General features: G+C 44.0%; 1 protein-coding gene across 14 annotated transcripts in view; it reads right to left on the minus strand.

Moving 5' to 3' along the window:
- The window catches only part of AMPdeam (AMP deaminase), a 231,436-nt gene that overhangs the window by 207,712 nt on the left and 1,420 nt on the right, over positions 1 to 22,304 (minus strand). For 7 of the 14 annotated variants that reach the window (XM_070086034.1, XM_070086036.1, XM_070086032.1 and 4 more), the window contains exon 2: positions 280 to 466. In XM_070086034.1, coding sequence (XP_069942135.1) covers positions 280 to 466 — 187 coding nt within the window. Of the gene's footprint in view, positions 1 to 279; positions 467 to 11,867; positions 12,217 to 12,591; positions 12,639 to 22,304 lie in introns of those variants that run through there. The other 7 variants (XM_070086041.1, XM_070086040.1, XM_070086038.1 and 4 more) reach the window with 6 other exon arrangements.

A 22,304-nucleotide genomic window follows, 5' to 3' on the forward strand; every position in this document is an offset into this window, starting at 1 on the left:
AATAATACTGAACCTTTGAAGGCCATTAGAATAGGCACTGTAAAGATATAACAAAAAAACAATTATGTCATTCTCAAATAAAAACTGACACTCACACATATCAATAATACTCTTAAGCATTTCTTAAAATACTTTAGCATTTAAAGTGTAAAGGTTATCAGATGCGGTATTCTCAAGTTATTGTACAAAAACTTTGAAAAATCTGACAACTTTTAGCGGAAAACAAAATATTACATATCTTTTAGGATAGAAAGAAAAAATACTTTTACTGATACTAACAATACACTAAGATGACGATGAAATGTCAGTTTGTCCTCAATCTGTTCGATAGGAAACTGTGGCACCTCATAAGGAGCAGAGATCTTATTGGGTCTTGGAGTGTCATTGGCCTCAATCATTGCTTCAATGTCCTTCAGAGCAGTATCAACACTGAACCCCTCGTGGATAAACACTGGACTCTCACTACCTGGAACAAATAATTGTTACTAGTTACTGAAAAAGAACTTGCAGACTTATTTGCACCTCCATAGTCAGGTAAAAGCTTCTATCTCAACATGCCTTAAGTTGTCACCATCTGCACGCCTCAAGTTGTCATCATCTGCATGCCTCAAGTTGTCACCAACGGCATGCCTCGAGTTGTCACCATCAGCATGCCTCGAGTTGTCACCATCAGCATGCCTCAAGTTGTCACCATCGGCATGCCTCGAGTTGTCACCATTGGCATGCCTCGAGTTGTCACCATCGGCATGCCTCGAGTTGTCACCAACAGCATGCCTCGAGTTGTCACCATCAGCATGCCTCGAGTTGTCACCATCAGCATGCCTCAAGTTGTCACCATTGGCATGCCTCGAGTTGTCACCATCGGCATGCCTCGAGTTGTCACCATTGGCATGCCTCGAGTTGTCACCATCGGCATGCCTCGAGTTGTAACCATCGGCATGCCTCGGGTTGTCACCATTGGCATGCCTCGAGTGGTCACCATCGGCATGCCTCGAGTTGTCACCATCGGCATGCCTCGAGTTGTCACCATCAGCATGCCTCAAGTTGTTACCATCGGCATGCCTCAAGTTGTGTTGTCACTTACAAAACACACTGCCAGGCCAGGAGACCACCTGACAGGAGCCTGATTCGGTTTATGTAACAAGAAATTAAGGAATAACTGACTCAGTAATTATCACTGAGCCAATAAATTGGGTATAGTCAGAATTTAAACAAAAGCCTTTAGCAGTAGGTACAGTGAAGTGGGAATTTTTCTTAATTATGTGTCCATTCAGAGTACAGTATTTGACACTAATCAAATATTGTCCAACCTAGACATGGGAGTGACAACTCCCCATAATTACTCAGTTAAGATTCCTGACTAAGCAATTCTTCAATACACACTGGAAGAAGCTATGACAGCATACATAATCAGTCTGCACAGTATTATATGGATGCGTGTTACATGACAATGTGGGAAACACTTGTATCAGAGGCTATACTTGGACCACAGTTCAAAAGTTTAATATGCTCACTTGTTTCCTCAGACACAAACCTCAACACCACACAAAAAACAAACCTTCAAGGCCTAAGTAAGAGTTCCAGAGTATGAACATACTGACAATTCCTCTCCAAGATACGATACTACGTGCTGCAAACTGCCCTTCTCACACTATACCATTCACTTATATATCCATACCTCACCTATGCTATCTGTGCTTGGGGTTCAACTGCAGCAACACACCTAAAGCCAATAATAACCCAACAAAAAGCTGCAGTAAGAATAATCACTAAATCCCATCCCTGGCAACACCCCCCCCCCCCACTCTTCATAGATCTAAACTTACTCCCTGTTCAGTACATCCACACTTACTACTGTGCAATCTACATCTACAGGACCTTAAATTCCAATATTAACCTTGACCTAAAACGCTTTCTTGATAGTTGTGACAGAACGAACCCACAGGCACAACACCAGACACAAACATCTCTATGACATTCCCAGTGTCCGACTAAACCTTTACAAAAATTCAATGTATGTCAAAGGCCCTAAAATCTGGAACACCCTACCTGAAAATTCCAAAACTGCAGACACATTCATCACCTTCAAAACTACCATCAGAAAACATCTTATCTCCCTGATACACCCTGTCAACTAATAATACGAATACCACCTGGTGGTTCACACTTACACTCACTCACCCATTTGACCATAAACAGAAATATCAATCTCAATCTCAAAATAATGAATCTTAACTAGTCATAAGCTGGCCTGTGATACTCCAATACTGAAACTATGTATAGTGCCAAAACAAAAGCATTCACATTGCTAAACTCACAACTAGTATTTAGTCACTTAGCCATAATACCAACTTACCCCATAATTTTATAATATTTTAAACTTAAGATTTAATATAAGTCTGCCCGAAATGCCTAGCCATGCTAGGTGTTCTAGTGGTACACTCTGTAATTATTTTACTACATGTAAACCACACAATAACCAAATTCTGTAAACTCAGCATTGTAATCCTTATAGAGAATAAACTTTGAATACAACTGTCACACTGACACTGGGGCTATCTGCACTGGAAACAATCAACACACCTCCAACAATTAACACAGTGTCTAAACTGATTGTGTAAGTGATATACCTTTGATGAGTTTCAAGGAGTCTCACTACTCTTGGAGCCAGGCCATGGGTCAGGCTCGTCTGGCACTTGCCTGTTCAACCAGGCTGTTGCTGGGCCAGTGTCACTGTTAAGAGGCCTTTACCACCAAGGAGTAGCCCTCACTTCCATTAGCTGCTGCTGACCATCTATCCCAATGAGCAGCTGCTGGCACTCTGCTGGCTATACACGTCAACCACGAGCAAGGTGACATCACTTAGGCAACAAGTTATTAAATAAGAATGAAGTCTAAATAGCTCCACCTTTCTATGCATATATAAAAAAAACACTGACTAGACAATATATGTTTAACATATAAACATAAATATATATTTGATTTTACTTAAATTATAATAATTTTAGTCTAATAGCACTAAAACAGGGCTATAAATGTGTGGAAGAATTATGAACGTACATCATTCTAGTCTGTTATACCATGCTGATGTATATAACAGATAGCAAGCCTCAAGCTGTGTTGTTAGTTTCAACAAGCCTAGTTATATTGTGTCAGTGTCAACAAGCCTCAAGTTACCTTACAATATTAATGGTATACAATATCTACAATTAGATGGTCGATAATGTATGTATAACATTAAAATATTGATACTCGTCTGATACAGCAACAACACAGTTTCTTGGTAAAGAGGACATCTTCCATAATTTTACTGATCAACCACTAGAGTAGTTGAGTGCGAAGGGGTGGATTTCAGAAACACCTGCCTAGCATGGGCCACTAAGCCTGCTCCTCATGTCTTATGTTCTTACTTGTATTAGTGGGTCCCTCCTATGATGCTTCTCCAAGTATATCACCTCACTAAGTATTATTGACTGAGACATTGCAAATTAACACTTATGAAGGCTAAACAACTAACCACCTCAAAACTACTATTTCTTTTTTTCCTTCTTTTTTTTCTCTACACTGTACCTAGTGTCTCTAATATTTAGTCGTGAGTAGATGGTATAGGTCAACAGTAGTGAGTAGGTGATATAGGATGTCAATAGTAGTGAGTAGGTGATATAGGATGTCAACAGTAGTGAGTAGGTGATATAGGATATCAACAGTAGTGAGTAGGTGATATAGGATGTCAACAGTAGTGAGTAGGTTATATAGGATGTCAACAGTAGTGAGTAGGTGATATAGGATGTCAACAGTAGTGAGTAGGTGATATAGGACATCAACAGTAGTGAGTAGGTTATATAGGATGTCAGCAGTAGTGAGTAGGTGATATAGGATGTCAACAGTAGTGAGTAGGTGATATAGGATGTCAACAGTAGTGAGTAGGTGATATAAGACAACAACAGTAAGTAGGTTATATAGGAGGGCAACAGAACTTAGTGGGCAGTATTGGGGGCAACAGTAGTGAGTGGGTAATATTGGAGGGCAATAGCTGTGAGTGGGCAGTATTAGAGGACAATAGTAGTAAATGGATAGTAATGGAGGACACTAGTAGTGAGTGAGGAGTACAGGGGGGCAATAATGAGCTGGCACTACTGGAGGATAAGAGCAGGAAGGCAATGGTAGTGAATGGAAAGCTTGAAGGGCAACTGTGAGTGGGCAGTATTGGAAGGCAATAATGGGTGGTCAGTAAAGAAGGGCAATTGTAGTGAGTGGTCATTAAATTAGAGCATAGTGAGTAGGCAGTAAAGAAGAGCAATGGTAGTGGATGGGCAGTAGAGGGCAAAACTAGTGAGTGGGTGGTATGGGAGGGCAATAGTTAGTGGGAAGAGGTGCAATAGTAGTGAGTGGGAAGTGTGGTTGGGCCCTTGTAATGATTGGGCATTATGGGAGGGCAAGATTAATGAATGGGCAGAAGGGGAGAGCAACAGACGAGTGGTCAGTATGAGGGCAACAGGGAATGAGCAGCAAGAAAGGGCAATAGTAGTGTCCCGGCAGAATAGTAGCAATAATAGTGAGTGGGCAATAGTGAGTTGGTACTATTGGAGGGCAGTATAGGATGGCAAAGCAGTGAATGGGCAGCATGGGAGGGCAATAGTGAGTGGGCAATATAAGAAGGCAATAACGCATGGGCAGTAAGGGAGGGCAATAGTAGTGAGTGAGCAGTAAGGCTAGTTAGTTTAATGTTTATTATGCACCCCATACCCATCCTGTGGGCGGTAGTCAAAAGATTACAGAGGTACATAATGGGTCCAGGGACTGGGTCCCAAAGTTATAAGTAAGTAAGTATGTAAGTTTATTCAGGTATACACAAATACAGTTACATAGAATTATCATACATAGCAGCATGTGTGTAGAGAACCTAGGATAACCCAAAAAAGTCAGACAGAGTGACTTATTTCCATTGATAGCAGAGCAAGTTACAAAGGTAATGAACTCCAGGTAGATCTGGTCACAATCATGACAAGTTACAATAATATTGAGTGGGCAATAGCAGTGAGTGGGCGGTATCGGATGCACGTAGTAGTGAGTGGGTGGTATGGGAAGGCAACACTAGTGAGTGGGCAGTGTCGGAAGACAGCAGTGAGTGGGCAGTATCGGAAGACAGTAGTGAGTGGGCAGTATCGGAAGACAGTAGTAGTAGGTGGGCAGTGTCGGAAGACAGTAGTGAGTGGGCAGTATCGGAAGACAGTAGTAGTGAATGGGCAGTATCTGAAGACAGTAGTAGAGTGGGCAGTATCGGAAGACAGTAGCAGTGAGTGGGCAGTGTTGGAAGACAGCAGTGAGTGGGCAGTATCGGAAGACAGTAGTGAGTGGGCAGTATCGGAAGACAGTAGTAGTAGGTGGGCAGTGTCAGAAGACAGTAGTGAGTGGGCAGTATTGGAAGACAGTAGTAGTGAGTGGGCAGTATCGGAAGACAGTAGTAGTGAGTGGGCAGTGTCAGAAGACAGTAGTAGTGAGTGGGCAGTGTCAGAAGACAGTAGTAGTAAGTGGGCAATGTCAGAAGACAGTAGCAGTGGGCAGTGTCGGAAGACAGTAGTAGTGAGTGGGCAGTATCGGAAGACAGTAGCAGTGAGTGGGCATCATCGGAAGACAGTAGTAGTGAGTGGGCAGTATCGGAAAACAGTAGTAGTGAATGGGCAGTATCGGAAGACAGTAGTAGTGAGTGGGCAGTATTAGAAGACAGTAGTAGTGAGTTGGCAGTATCGGAAGACAGTAGCAGTGAGTGGGCAGTATCGGAAGACAATAGTAGTGAATGGGCAGTATCGGAAGACAGTAGTAGAGTGGGCAGTATCGGAAGACAGTAGCAGTGAGTGGACAGTATCGGAAGACAATAGTAGTGAATGTGCAGTATCGGAAGACTGTAGTAGAGTGGGCAGTATCGGAAGACAGTAGCAGTGAATGGGTAGTATCGGAAGACAGTAGTAGTGAATGGGTAGTATCGGAAGACAGTAGTAGTGAATGGGCAGTGTCGGAAGACAGTAGTAGAGAGTGGGCAGTATCGGAAGACAGTAGTAGTGAATGGGTAGTATCGGAAGACAGTAGTAGTGAGTGGGCAGTATCGGAAAACAGTAGTAGTGAGTGGGCAGTATCGGAAGACAATAGTAGTGAATGGGCAGTATCGGAAGACAGTAGTAGAGTGGGCAGTATCGGAAGACAGTAGCAGTGAGTGGACAGTATCGGAAGACAATAGTAGTGAATGGGCAGTATCGGAAGACAGTAGTAGAGAGTGGGCAGTATCGGAAGACAGTAGCAGTGAGTGGGCAGTATCGGAAGACAGTAGTAGAGAGTGGGCAGTATCGGAAGACAGTAGTAGTGAGTGGGCAGTATCGGAAAACAGTAGTAGTGAGTGGGCAGTATCGGAAGACAGTAGTAGTGAGTGGGCAGTATCGGAAAACAGTAGTAGTGAGTGGGCAGTATCGGAAGACAGTAGTAGAGAGTACCTGGAGTTTACCTGGAGAGAGTTCCGGGGGTCAACGCCCCCGCGGCCCGGTCTGTGACCAGGCCTCCTGGTGGATCAGAGCCTGATCAACCAGGCTGTTGCTGCTGGCTGCACGCAAACCAACGTACGAGCCACAGCCCGGCTGGTCAGGAACCGACTTTAGGTACTTGTCCAGTGCCAGCTTGAAGACTGCCAGGGGTCTGTTGGTAATCCCCCTTATGTATGCTGGGAGGCAGTTGAACAGTCTCGGGCCCCTGACACTTATTGTATGGTCTCTTAACGTGCTAGTGACACCCCTGATTTTCACTGGGGGGGATGTTGCATCGTCTGCCAAGTCTTTTGCTTTCGTAGTGAGTGATTTTCGTGTGCAAGTTCGGTACTAGTCCCTCTAGGATTTTCCAGGTGTATATAATCATGTATCTCTCCCGCCTGCGTTCCAGGGAATAAAGGTTTAGGAACCTCAAGCGCTCCCAGTAATTGAGGTGTTTTATCTCCGTTATGCGTGCCGTGAAGGTTCTCTGTACATTTTCTAGGTCAGCAATTTCACCTGCCTTGAAAGGTGCTGTTAGTGTGCAGCAATATTCCAGCCTAGATAGAACAAGTGACCTGAAGAGTGTCATCATGGGTTTGGCCTCCCTAGTTTTGGTATTAAGGGAGTAAGGGAGGGCAATAGTAGTGAGTGGGCAGTATCGGAAGACAGTAGTAGTGAGTGGGCAGTATCGGAAGACAGTAATAATGAGTGGGCGGTATCAGAGGCACGTAGCAGTAAGTGGGTGGTATGGAAGGGCAATAGTGAGGGGAGAATATTAAAGGGCAATAGTGAGTGGGAAGGAAGGGCAATGGTAGTGAGTGGAAAGGGAGGGTAATGGTAGTGAATGGGCAGTATGGGAGGGGAATAATGAGCAGGAAGTAGGTGCAACAGTTGTGAGTGGGCAGTATGGTAAGGCAATAATAGTGAGTGGGCAGTATCGGAAGATAATAGCAGTGAGTGGGCAATATCGGAAGACAATAGCAGTGAGTGGGCGGTATCGGAGGCACGTAGTAATGAGTGGGTGGTATGGGAAGGCAATAGAAGCAGTGAGTGGGCAATATCGGAGGACAGTAGTAGTGAGTGGGCAGTATCGGAAGACAGTAATAGTGAGCGGGCAGTATCGGAAGACAGTAGTAGAGAGTGGGCAGTATCGGAAGACAGTAGTAGTGAGTGGGCAGTATCGGAAGACAGTAATAGTGAGTGGGCGGTATCGGAGGCACGTAGCAGTGAGTGGGTGATGTGGAAGGGCAACAGTGAGGGGGCAGTACGAAAGGGTAATAGTGAGTGGGAAGGAAGGGCAATGGTAGTGAGTGGGAAGGAAGGGCAATGGTAGTGAGTGGGAAGTGTGGTTGGGCCCTTGTAATGATTGGGCATTATGGGAGGGCAAGATTAATGAATGGGCAGAAGGGGAGAGCAACAGACGAGTGGTCAGTATGAGGGCAACAGGGAATGAGCAGCAAGAAAGGGCAATAGTAGTGTCCCGGCAGAATAGTAGCAATAATAGTGAGTGGGCAATAGTGAGTTGGTACTATTGGAGGGCAGTATAGGATGGCAAAGCAGTGAATGGGCAGCATGGGAGGGCAATAGTGAGTGGGCGGTATAAGAAGGCAATAACGCATGGGCAGTAAGGGAGGGCAATAGTAGTGAGTGAGCAGTAAGGCTAGTTAGTTTAATGTTTATTATGCACCCCATACCCATCCTGTGGGCGGTAGTCAAAAGATTACAGAGGTACATAATGGGTCCAGGGACTGGGTCCCAAAGTTATAAGTAAGTAAGTAAGTTTATTCAGGTATACACAAATACAGTTACATAGAATTATCATACATAGCAGCATGTGTGTAGAGAACCTAGGATAACCCAAAAAAGTCAGACAGAGTGACTTATTTCCATTGATAGCAGAGCAAGTTACAAAGGTAATGAACTCCAGGTAGATCTGGTCACAATCATGACAAGTTACAATAATATTGAGTGGGCAATAGCAGTGAGTGGGCGGTATCGGATGCACGTAGTAGTGAGTGGGTGGTATGGGAAGGCAACACTAGTGAGTGGGCAGTGTCGGAAGACAGCAGTGAGTGGGCAGTATCGGAAGACAGTAGTGAGTGGGCAGTATCGGAAGACAGTAGTAGTAGGTGGGCAGTGTCGGAAGACAGTAGTGAGTGGGCAGTATCGGAAGACAGTAGTAGTGAATGGGCAGTATCTGAAGACAGTAGTAGAGTGGGCAGTATCGGAAGACAGTAGCAGTGAGTGGGCAGTGTTGGAAGACAGCAGTGAGTGGGCAGTATCGGAAGACAGTAGTGAGTGGGCAGTATCGGAAGACAGTAGTAGTAGGTGGGCAGTGTCAGAAGACAGTAGTGAGTGGGCAGTATTGGAAGACAGTAGTAGTGAGTGGGCAGTATCAGAAGACAGTAGTAGTGAGTGGGCAGTGTCAGAAGACAGTAGTAGTGAGTGGGCAGTGTCAGAAGACAGTAGTAGTAAGTGGGCAATGTCAGAAGACAGTAGCAGTGGGCAGTGTCGGAAGACAGTAGTAGTGAGTGGGCAGTATCGGAAGACAGTAGCAGTGAGTGGGCATCATCGGAAGACAGTAGTAGTGAGTGGGCAGTATCGGAAAACAGTAGTAGTGAATGGGCAGTATCGGAAGACAGTAGTAGTGAGTGGGCAGTATTAGAAGACAGTAGTAGTGAGTTGGCAGTATCGGAAGACAGTAGCAGTGAGTGGGCAGTATCGGAAGACAATAGTAGTGAATGGGCAGTATCGGAAGACAGTAGTAGAGTGGGCAGTATCGGAAGACAGTAGCAGTGAGTGGGCAGTGTCGGAAGACAGTAGTAGAGAGTGGGCAGTATCGGAAAACAGTAGTAGTGAGTGGGCAGTATCGGAAGACAGTAGTAGAGAGTGGGCAGTATCGGAAAACAGTAGTAGAGAGTGGGCAGTATCGGAAGACAGTAGTAGAGAGTGGGCAGTATCGGAAGACAGTAGTAGAGAGTGGGCAGTATCGGAAGACAGTAGTAGTGAATGGGTAGTATCGGAAGACAGTAGTAGAGAGTGGGCAGTATCGGAAGACAGTAGTAGAGAGTGGGCAGTATCGGAAGACAGTAGTAGAGAGTGGGCAGTATCGGAAGACAGTAGTAGTGAATGGGTAGTATCGGAAGACAGTAGTAGTGAGTGGGCAGTATCGGAAAACAGTAGTAGTGAGTGGGCAGTATCGGAAGACAGTAGTAGAGAGTGGGCAGTATCGGAAGACAGTAGTAGAGAGTGGGCAGTATCGGAAGACAGTAGTAGAGAGTGGGCAGTATCGGAAGACAGTAGTAGAGAGTGGGCAGTATCGGAAGACAGTAGTAGAGAGTGGGCAGTATCGGAAGACAGTAGCAGTGAGTGGGCAGTGTCGGAAGACAGTAGTAGAGAGTGGGCAGTATCGGAAAACAGTAGTAGTGAGTGGGCAGTATCGGAAGACAGTAGTAGAGAGTGGGCAGTATCGGAAGACAGTAGTAGAGAGTACCTGGAGTTTACCTGGAGAGAGTTCCGGGGGTCAACGCCCCCGCGGCCCGGTCTGTGACCAGGCCTCCTGGTGGATCAGAGCCTGATCAACCAGGCTGTTGCTGCTGGCTGCACGCAAACCAACGTACGAGCCACAGCCCGGCTGGTCAGGAACCGACTTTAGGTACTTGTCCAGTGCCAGCTTGAAGACTGCCAGGGGTCTGTTGGTAATCCCCCTTATGTATGCTGGGAGGCAGTTGAACAGTCTCGGGCCCCTGACACTTATTGTATGGTCTCTTAACGTGCTAGTGACACCCCTGATTTTCATTGGGGGGGATGTTGCATCGTCTGCCAAGTCTTTTGTTTTCGTAGTGAGTGATTTTCGTGTGCAAGTTCGGTACTAGTCCCTCTAGGATTTTCCAGGTGTATATAATCATGTATCTCTCCCGCCTGCGTTCCAGGGAATAAAGGTTTAGGAACCTCAAGCGCTCCCAGTAATTGAGGTGTTTTATCTCCGTTATGCGCGCCGTGAAGGTTCTCTGTACATTTTCTAGGTCAGCAATTTCACCTGCCTTGAAAGGTGCTGTTAGTGTGCAGCAATATTCCAGCCTAGATAGAACAAGTGACCTGAAGAGTGTCATCATGGGTTTGGCCTCCCTAGTTTTGGTATTAAGGGAGTAAGGGAGGGCAATAGTAGTGAGTGGGCAGTATCGGAAGACAGTAATAATGAGTGGGCGGTATCAGAGGCACGTAGCAGTAAGTGGGTGGTATGGAAGGGCAATAGTGAGGGGAGAATATGAAAGGGGAATAGTGAGTGGGAAGGAAGGGCAATGGTAGTGAGTGGAAAGGGAGGGTAATGGTAGTGAATGGGCAGTATGGGAGGGGAATAATGAGCAGGAAGTAGGTGCAACAGTTGTGAGTGGGCAGTATGGTAAGGCAATAATAGTGAGTGGGCAGTATCGGAAGATAATAGCAGTGAGTGGGCAATATCGGAAGACAATAGCAGTGAGTGGGCGGTATCGGAGGCACGTAGTAATGAGTGGGTGGTATGGGAAGGCAATAGAAGCAGTGAGTGGGCAATATCGGAGGACAGTAGTAGTGAGTGGGCAGTATCGGAAGACAGTAATAGTGAGCGGGCAGTATCGGAAGACAGTAGTAGAGAGTGGGCAGTATCGGAAGACAGTAGTAGTGAGTGGGCAGTATCGGAAGACAGTAATAGTGAGTGGGCGGTATCGGAGGCACGTAGCAGTGAGTGGGTGATGTGGAAGGGCAACAGTGAGGGGGCAGTACGAAAGGGTAATAGTGAGTGGGAAGGAAGGGCAATGGTAGTGAGTGGGAAGGAAGGGCAATGGTAGTGAGTGGGAAGGAAGGGCAATGGTAGTGAGTGGGAAGGAAGGGCAATGGTAGTGAGTGGGAAGGAAGGGCAATGGTAGCGAGTGGGAAGTAAGGGAGGGTAATGGTAGTAAATGGGCAGTATGGAAAGGGAATAATGAGCAGGAAGTAGGTGCAACAGTGAGTGGGCAGTATGAGAGGGCCCTTGTGAAGAGCGGGCAGTATGGGAGGGCCCTTGTGAAGAGCGGGCAGTATGGGAGGGCCCTTGTGGAGAGCGGACAGTATGGGAGGGCCCTTGTGGAGAGCGGGCAGTATGGGAGGGCCCTTGTGGTGAGTGGGCAGTATGGGAGGGCCTTTGTAGTGGGTGGGCAGTATGGGATGGCCCATGTGGTGAGTGGGGAGTATGGGATGGCTCTTGTGGTGAGTAGGCAGTATGGGAGGGCCCTTGTGGTGAATGGGCAGTATGGGAGGGCCCTTGTGGTGTTTGGGCAGTATGGGGGGGCCCTTGTAGTGTGTGGGCAATAGGGGGCAATGAAAATATAAAAGTACCTGGGCGAGGATACAAAGTGTACAGTTTTCCATCTGCTTCTCTGGTTGAGTTAGCCAGACTGGCTTCGCCGCGGTACGACATTGTACACTTATAGCTTCTCCTGGCTGTTGCTAGCGAGAAGTCCTTGGTCTTGGCCAAGGAGACGCTGCTGCTGCTGCTGCTGCGTAGATGTGACGACGCACTCTTATTTTCTCTTCACAACTACAACACTAACAGTGATTCACCATATAACAGTATTGTGGATGTTTTACCACTCTAATGATGCCTTTATTAGTTTGTAACTCGATTAAAATGAGTCAAAAATTTGACACTTCACTTCTACAATTTTCAATGCAGTATCAGTTATATCTGCAATAAGAAAGCAAATAAACATCACTTTAAATTATTATCTGTGGTGATCAGAGGTGAGCCACTGACATAACACCAAAGCCTCCATCATAACACAAGCTCCTCACAACTCAAATTCATCACAACCCAAACACCATACAACCCAAGCTCCATTATAACAGCTCACAACTCAAGCTCCATTACAACAGCTCACAACTCAAGCTCCATTACAACAGCTCACAACTCAAGCTCCATTACAACAGCTCACAACTCAAGCTCCATTACAACAGCTCACAACTCGTGTTCCATCACAACATATGCTTCACCACAGGAGCCTCCGCCACAACACAAGCATCATCGCAACACAAAAGATTTAACATGAAAAGCGAGTAATGCCACAACAGCAGTAGAGGTGTACACGGGGGGCCAAGAGTGACTGTGAGACGTACCTGGCACTGCTTCATACCCTTCTCTGTATTCCCCCCTCCTTCCCTCAAGACAACATATGATGCCAACATTATTCTCGTGTGATAAGCCGTCCTCATTGATAGCAATTACAATGTAATAGTAACTGCAGCTCTGCTGGAAGCAAATCTTGAAGCTGCCATTGCTAATGAATTCTTAGGGGAATGCTTTACTGAAGTCTCCAGCTCTGGTTAACATATTTAATTACTTGATGTAAAAAAAAAACTATCCTATGATGCAATATGACAGGGAAACATAGCTTATTTTTGTTCCCACTACGTAACTATTATAGTGAGTATGGCAGAGGCAAACTGCTGATACAGAATGCTCAATTATGTTTACGAAAATTATCCTTCCTCAGCCCTTTCCCTCCACAGAACATAACACCGCTACCCTATACATAACCTGATAGTAAGTGCTATTAACACTACCCTCCCTCACCACCTCACAGTACATGCTACCAACATTTACCTACTAACCACCTCACAGAACAATGTACAATGTGTGAAAGATTGACACCTAGAGCTCATTATTATTATTATTATAATCATGGGGAAGAGCCAAACCCGTAAGATTATACAGCGCCTGTTAGGTAAGACACATATGCAACAGTTAGACAACTTTATTCCGAAACGTTTCGCCTACACAGTAGGCTTCTTCAGTCGAATACAGAAAGTAGGCAGGAACAGTAGAGATGTGAAGACGATGTAATCAGTCCATCACCCTTAAAGTCGTAGAATTTGAGGTTGTCAGTCCCTCGGCCTGGAGAAGTTCAGTTCCATAGTCAGGAACTATCTGAAGATCAAGCGACAGTGCGGAGACTTAAATACTGTCGGAAGGAGAGGTGCAGGGTAGTAGTAGTGTGTTAGGTAAGACACATATGCAACAGTTAGGTATCTTTATTTTGAAACGTTTCGCCTACACAGTAGGCTTCTTCAGTCGAGTACAGAAAAGTTGATAGAAGCAGAAGATACTTGAAGACGATGTAATCAGTCCATCACCCTTAAAGTTTTGAGGTGGTCAGTCCCTCAGTCTGGAGAAGAGCATTGTTCCATAGAATGAAACAATATGGAGATGAAGTGACAGGATGGAGCCTTTATATAGCGCAAACAGGTGAGACGTGGGTCACTGGGAGAGGTAAGAACTCAGATGTTGGGAGGTCAGGTCCCTCTCAAATCCAGCCGTTCTCACTAGTAGAGGTTGTAGAAGTTGATTGTAGGTCTGTACCAAGATACCCTTGTGTTGCAATGTCTGACAGATTGAACATTAAAATGGTATAAAATACCGACAGGTATTTTATACCATTTTAATGTTCAGGGTAGTAGTAGTAGTAGTAGTAGTAGTGAGAGGCCACTGAGAGGTCATGTCCCTCTCAGATCCAACACTTCTCACTTGAAAAGCTTGTCCAAGGTGTTTTCTGTACCAATATGCCACGTGTTGCAGTGTCTGACAAGATGAACATCAAAATGGTATACAATACCGACAGGTTGTTAGGTAAGACACATATGCAACAGTTAGACAACTTTATTCCGAAACGTTTCGCCTACACAGTAGGCTTCTTCAGTCGAATACAGAAAGTAGGCAGGAACAGTAGAGATGTGAAGACGATGTAATCAGTCCATCACCCTTAAAGTCGTAGAATTTGAGGTTGTCAGTCCCTCGGCCTGGAGAAGTTCAGTTCCATAGTCAGGAACTATCTGAAGATCAAGCGACAGTATTTAAGTCTCCGCACTGTCGCTTGATCTTCAGATAGTTCCTGACTATGGAACTGAACTTCTCCAGGCCGAGGGACTGACAACCTCAAATTCTACGACTTTAAGGGTGATGGACTGATTACATCGTCTTCACATCTCTACTGTTCCTGCCTACTTTCTGTATTCGACTGAAGAAGCCTACTGTGTAGGCGAAACGTTTCGGAATAAAGTTGTCTAACTGTTGCATATGTGTCTTACCTAACAACCTGTCGGTATTGTATACCATTTTGATGTTCACAGCGCCTGTGAGGGGATGTGGAAGGTATTCAGGCTTAATTCAGGGAATTGGAGCACAGCTCCAATTCTCTAGATCTAGAGCCCCTCACCAACGTCAAGGAACCTTCCTTGAGGGGACCTAGAGCCCAAAATAGTCTTAACTGAACACTACTAAACTGAACTTGTAGATGATTGAAATAAATACTTGAAATGACGATGTTTTTCAGTGTCATCAGAGAAATTCTCTGTACATACTGAGGCGTAAAGAAGAAGCAGCAACAACAACAACAACAAAAGGCAAAATACCGTGACTGGAACAGTACACAAATGACCCGCACATAGGAGAGAGGAGCTTACGATGACGTTTCGGTCCGAACTTCGGAACACCCATGACTTAACCTGATGCTTCTTTTTTTCCCCTTCTCCCTTCTCCCTCTTCCCCTTCCCTCTTTCTCCTTTGGGTTTTCTTTCTTCTGCTTTGGGTATTTGGTCCATTACTATTTTTCCCCATCTGTGTTCTTGTATCTACCCTTTGTGGGCCCCTAGCTCTCTTACAGTGCTCCTCTTTCTTAGTCTTTGACTGACTCCACTACTACTACTACCTCTATCACTACTTCTCTTCTTCCTTACCTACTTCTTTACTTATCTCGTCCCTGTCTGCTGTCCTATAAATACTCTCTCCTCTCATTTTTGTTAGTGTGATTCTGTAAATGGTCCAAGTCGGACCGAAACGTCGTCGTAAGCTCTTCTCTCCTATGTGCTGGTTATTTGTGTAACACCAACAATATACGCTGTACATGTACTTGCAGAAATAATTAGTAGTAGTAGTTGTAGCAATATACGTTGTATATGTACTTGTAGAAATGTAGACCAAATGAAATGTAAACTTTGTCAGATGAATCACTATCACTATTTGCATCATTATGTACTAGAGAGCGATAAAATTAATGAATTCAGAGACAACTCACTCAGAAATGTTCCAGAAATGGCAAAGTATTTATCCACAGTTGTATATTACAAATCATTTTGGAAAAATACCCTGACTTTGCTCACTGTAAATAAAGCGTTACCACATGTTAGTTACCAGTTTTGTGTGTGTGTGTGTGTGTGTGTGTGTGTGTGTGAGAGAGAGAGAGAGAGAGAGAGAGAGAGAGAGAGAGAGAGAGAGAGAGAGAGAGAGAGAGAGAGAGAGAGAGAGAGAGAGAGAGAGAGAGAGAGAGAGAGAGAGAGACAGACAGACAGACAGACAGACAGACAGACAGACAGACAGACAGACACACACACACACACACACACACACACACACACACACACACACACACCGACCGACCCAATTAATATTTGCACTAATTACTTATTACAGTTGTCACCGGGCGAGGACGTGTGAATGGTTCATTACCTTGTATAGAGGTACAGAGGTGTAAGTGATTTCATTACCTTTGTAACTTGTATAGAGGTGTAAGTGATTTCATTACCTTTGTAACTTGTTCAGCTATCAAAACTTTGGAGCCCAGTCCCTGAACCCATTATGTACCTCGGTAATTTTTTTAATACCACCCACACGAAGGGTATGAGGTGCATTATAAAGATATTAAACTAACATGTACTTGTAGAAATAATCATTATTATTAGCAGTAGCAATATACATCATTGTATATGTACCTGTAGAAATTGTTAAAAGTATTAAGTAGTAGTAAGTAGCAGCAGTACTACTACTACTAGTAGTAGTAGTAGTAGTAGTAGTAGTAGTAGTAGTAGTAGTAGTAGTAGTAGTAGTAGTAGTAGTAGTAGTACACAAAACTTCTGCAATAAATCAAAGGCAATGCCAAAAGTGCGTCACACTGCTTTGTGTGGCGTTTATTCTAACAGTCGTCAGGCGACAACCCACTTGCCAACTACGCCTTAACAGTTTATACAAAGAGAAGGATAGTAAGATTATTCCAGACTTTACTTACCCTCTTCAAGTGTCAGACACGTTTAGGCACTGGCCTCTCATTACACCCAGGTGCTTTGTGAGACCCACATGCCTCGTTACACCTACCTGTCTTCTTGCATCTACCTGTGGTGTAAAACCCATGGCACGGTTGGTAGCGCACGCTACTCATATCCTCGTATGGATGGAAACATTGAGAGTGGATTGTCCCTGTTCAACTAGCAGTAAATAAGCACCTAGGTGTTAGTCAACTGGTGTGGGTCGCATCCTCGGGAAAAAATTAACCAAATTTACCCGAAATACTCCGAATAACAAGGGGCTTTCAGTATGTCACTGATGTCAGCTAAGTTTGTGCAAGTTGTATCATGTACTTATATAACGATATTATTATTATTATTGTTAATCCTCACCTGTCTTGTAACGCCCATCAGTCTTGTTATACCCACTTGTTTTGTAACATCCATTAGAGCCTGACCAGCCGCGCTGTGGTTAGTACCTGTTTGCGTGCTGCCAGCGGTAACAGCCTGGTGGATCATGCCCTGATCCACCGCGAGGCCTGTTCATGGACCGGGCCACAGGGGCGTTGATCCCCGGAACACCCTCCATGTATATTCCAGTCATGTTACACCCACCTGTCTCAACGCCCACCAGTCTTGTAACATCCATCAATCTTGTAACATCCATCTGTCTTGTAATACCCATCAATCTTGTTACACCCATTTGTCTTGTAGTACCCACCAGTCTTGTTACACCCACCTGTTTTGTAACACCCATCAGTCTTGTAACGTCCATCTGTCTTGTAACACCTGTCTTGTAACACCCACCAGTATTGTAACATCCATCAATCTTGTAACATGCATCTGTCTCGTAATACCCATCAATCTTGTTTCACCCACCTGTCTCGTAATACCCATCAATCTTGTTTCACCCACCTGTCTTGTAATACCCATCAATCTTGTTACGTCCATTTGTCTTGTAACACTCACCAGTCTTGTTACACCCACCTGTCATGTTACACCCATCTCATGTTACACCCATCTCATGTTACACCCATCTCATGTTACACCCATCTCATGTTACACCCATCTGTCTTGTAGCACCCATCATTCTTGTTACACCCACCTGTCATGTTGCACCCACCTGTCTTGTAACACCCATCTGTCATGTTACACCTACCTGTTTTGTAACACCCATCTGTCAAGTTACACCCACCTGTCTTGTAACACCCATCCACCATGTTACACCCACCTGTCTTGTAACACCCATCTGTCAAGTTATACCCACCTGTTTTGCAACACCCATCAATCTTGTTACACCCAACTGTCTTGTAACATCCAACAGTAATGTTACACTCACCTGTCCTGTAACACCCATCTTGTTACCCCTGTCATGTTATACCCATCTGTCTTGTTACAACCTTTTGTCATATTACACTCAACTGTCTCGTTATACCTGTCATGTTACACCCAACTGTCACGTTACCTTTACCTTTGATAAGTTTTGAGTCTCACTACTCTCAAGAGCTGTTCACGAGCCATTCTCGTCTGGTGCATGCCTGGTTAATCAAGCTGTTGTTGCTGGAGGCCCACTGCCCCACATATCCATCACAGCCTGGTTGATCTGGCGCCTGGTGAAGATACTTGTCCAGTGTCCTCTTGGCGACTTCTACACTTCCAGCCATGTTTCTGATATCTTCTGGTAAGATGTTGAATAGTCTGGTGCCACGAGTGTTAATGCAGTGTTCCCTTATTGTGCCCACCACACTCCTGCTCCTCACAAGGTTTATTTTGCACTTCCTCCCATATCTCTCACTCCAGTATGTTGTTGTGGAAGTGTGAAGATTTGGGTCCAGACCCTCAAGTACTTTTCAGGTATATATTATCATGTATTTCTCTCTCCTCTGCTCCACTGAGTACATGTTCAAGACTTTAAGGCTTTCCCAGTAATTTGAATGGTTTACTGGCTCTGTGTGTGCCATAAACAATCTCTGTATTTGTTCCAGCTCTGATATTTCTCCTGCTTTGAATGGGGCCATCAGCATTGAGCAACATTCCAAATGAGAGAGAACTAGCAATATGAAGTGTCACCATTGGCATTATTTCCCTTGTTCTGAAAGTTCCCAATACCCACCCCGTCATTTTCCTCACTGTCATGATCTTTGTCTTATTATGTTCTTTGAAAGAACTACTGTCATAATTATTTCCATATCTTTTACGTGTTCCTTTCATTCTATTTGGTGATCCTCTTGAGTTCTGTATACAGTGTTCCTTTTGAGTTCTTCATTCTTTCCATACGTAAGCAGCTGGAACTTATCACCATTGAACATCATGTTGTTCTTCACAGCCCAATGGAAAACCATGCTTATGTTTTCCTGTAATTTTTCAGTGTCTTCTACCATAGTGACTTTCATGCTTATTCTAGTGTCATCTGCAAATGATGATACAAAACTGTGATGGGTGTTTTTATCTGTCTGCTATGAGGATGAGAAACAGAAGGGGTGCAAGGACATTGCCTTGGGGAATAGAGCTTTTTACCTCACTGATGCTTGATTTTAAGAACATAAGAACATAAGAACGAAGGAACACTGCAGCAGGCCTACTGGCCCATGCGAGGCAGGTCCAAGTCTCCTACCGGCTTAAGCCAATGCACCCAACCTAGTCAGGTCAGGTCACATTGGCTTAAGGGAGGAACACGGCAACCGACCTGGTAGCACAAGCTATCAAGTCCAACTCACACCCACCCACATCCACTCATGTATTTATCCAACCTATTTTTAAAGCTACACAACGTTCTGGCCTCTATAACTGTACTTGGGAGTTTGTTCCACTCATCCACAACTCTATTACCAAACCAGTACTTTCCTATATCCTTCCTGAATCTGAATTTTTCCAACTTAAAACCATTGCTGCGAGTCCTGTCTAGGCTAGATATTTTCAGCACACTATTTACATCCCCTTTATTTATTCCTGTCTTCCATTTATACATCTCAATCATATCCCCCCTAATTCTACGTCTTTCTAGAGAGTGCAGATTCAGGGCCCTTAGTCTATCCTCATAGGGAAGGTTTCTGATACATGGGATCAACTTTGTCATCCTCCTTTGTACATTTTCCAGAGCATTTATATCCATTCTGTAATACGGTGACCAAAACTGTGCAGCATAATCTAAATGAGGCCTAACCAAGGATGTATAGAGTTGAAGAACAACCTGAGGACTCCTATTATTTATGCTTCTTGATATGAAGCCAAGGATTCTATTAGCTTTATTGCGAACACTTATGCACTGTTGTCTTGGTTTCAGATTACTGCTAACCAGAACTCCTAAATCTTTTTCGTAATCCGTAATATTAAGATCTACATTATTTAGTTTATATGTGGCATGGTTATTGTCCTGTCCAACATTTAGAACTTTGCATTTGTCTATATTAAACTGCATCTGCCACTTCTCCGACCACTGCATCAGTCTATTCAAATCTTCCTGGAGTGCTCGAAAGTCCTCGTCAGAATGAATTCGACGGCCTATTTTGGTGTCATCGGCAAACTTGCCGATGTCGCTCTTTATGCCCTCATCTATGTCGTTTATGTAGATTGTGAACAGCAGGGGGCCCAACACTGACCCCTGTGGAACACCGCTCGTGACGCTTCCCCACTCTGATTTCTCCCAATTTATGCAAACTCTCTGCTGCCTATTTGTCAACCATGCCTCTATCCAGGAAAAAATTTCTCCTCCTATTCCATATGCCTTAAATTTCCTCAATAGTCTCTGATGTGGGACCCTGTCAAAAGCCTTACTGAAGTCCATATACACAATATCATATTCTTTACCATGATCTACCTCCTCAAATACCTTAGTGAAAAAAGTTAATAAATTCGTCCTCCAATTTTGCTCTGTTTACTATTATTTTTTGTGTTCTGTGTGTTAGGAACCCAAAAATCCATCTGCCTACCTTCCCCGTAATACCTATGGCCCTCATTTGGTGCGCTCTCACTCATGATCGTATTTGTCAAATGTCTTTGTAAAATCTGTGTAAATCACATCTGTGTTTTGGTCGTCCTCCAACTCCTCTGTAATTCTGTCATAGTTTTTCGCAGCTGTGAAAGGCATGATTGTTACACCCACCTACCATATCACATTCAAATGTATTACTGTACCCACTTGTTACACCCACCTTTCTTGTTATGCCCATCTGTCTTGTTATGGCCATGTATCTCATTACACCCACCTGTCTCATTATACCCACTTATCTCATTACACCCACCTGTCCTGTTACACCCGCCTATCTTGTTGCATCCACCTGTCTCATCACACCCATCTGTCTTGTTACATCTGCCTGTATTGGCTGAACGGTGGAGTAATCTGACAGGTAGTGAGAATGACTTTATTTGCATCAAAACCTGTATTATGAAGTTTCGTCCAAGAGTGAATTACAAAAACGCACAAATACACTATTTTGTAAGACAAATGAGTACCTTGAGGTCAGGCTGAGAAGTGGTCATAAATGAGGTAACAAGTGACATCACCAAAAGCAACAGATATAGCCCCACTCCACAAAGGTGGCAGTAAATCAATTGCAAAGAATTATAGACCAATAGGTTTAACATCCCATGTAATAAAAATCTTCAAAAGGGTTCTAAGAAGCAAGAGTGCCACCCACCTGGACACCCATTAGCTACACAACCCAGGGCAACATGGATTTAGAGCAGGCCGCTCCTGCCTGTCCCAACTACTGCACCACTATGACAAGGTCTTGGATGCTTTAGAGAACAAGCAAAATGCAGATATAGTACAGCCTCTCCTCACTTAGCGATGTACTCGTTTACCGACGACTCAGATTTACAATGGGCTCTCTGATGAGTATGCATGCCTAAATAATGTATATTACCTGCTGATTTCCTCTAATCTGTTTATTACAATATACAGTACACTACTGTATAAACATTTAAAAATATACCAGAATGTTATAAATGGTGCAAAGTTGATACTGAAACAATATCAAAGATTGTTGACAAAATCCCACTACCATTATAGTATGCTCCTCACTTAGTGATGAATTCATTTACCGATATGGTCTTAGGAACAGAACTCCGTAATTAAGTGAAGAGAGGCTGTATAGCTATTGCCTAATAAATATTAAGTTAATCCTAAGTTTACCTAAGATAATCTCCAAATATAGGAGCTTTAATGGAAAGTGTATCATGCCAAGACAAAAACCATTCCCATTACTAAATTTACTAATTGTAATATTGTTATGTTTTGTACTGCCTATTATAAATCTAATTAATCACTTCAGGTAAGGTTGGACAGGAAACAGGACAAAGTGTTTCCTGATGAGGGTCTTAGTCAGATGATGACCCGCCATTGGAGCTTTTGGTCATCTGACTGAGGCATTCTGCTGGCTTGCCGGTCCACCCCTTTAAAAATTATGGTCATAATTATAACCATTTTTTTTTTCTAAAATTATCACTTCAGTTACCTAACTTTTATATCAGTATGCAATAAGGTACGCATATTAAAATGTACTGCTCCATAACCTGCGCTAATACAGAATAAGAATTAGGATTAGTCTGCCTGAAATGCCTAGGCATGCTAGCGGCCTTCATTGTAACTGATATATAATATGTAAGCCACTCATTGTAAACTTTGCAAGGAAATAAATATTTTCATTTTCCTGCCAAGTCTTATGCTCTCAGTATACCTGGAGAGGTTTTGGGAGTCAATGCCCCCACAGCCCAATCTGTGAC

The sequence above is a fragment of the Cherax quadricarinatus genome, chromosome 18 (genome assembly GCF_038502225.1).
Source record: "Cherax quadricarinatus isolate ZL_2023a chromosome 18, ASM3850222v1, whole genome shotgun sequence".
In the NCBI taxonomy this organism is placed as follows: domain Eukaryota; kingdom Metazoa; phylum Arthropoda; class Malacostraca; order Decapoda; family Parastacidae; genus Cherax; species Cherax quadricarinatus.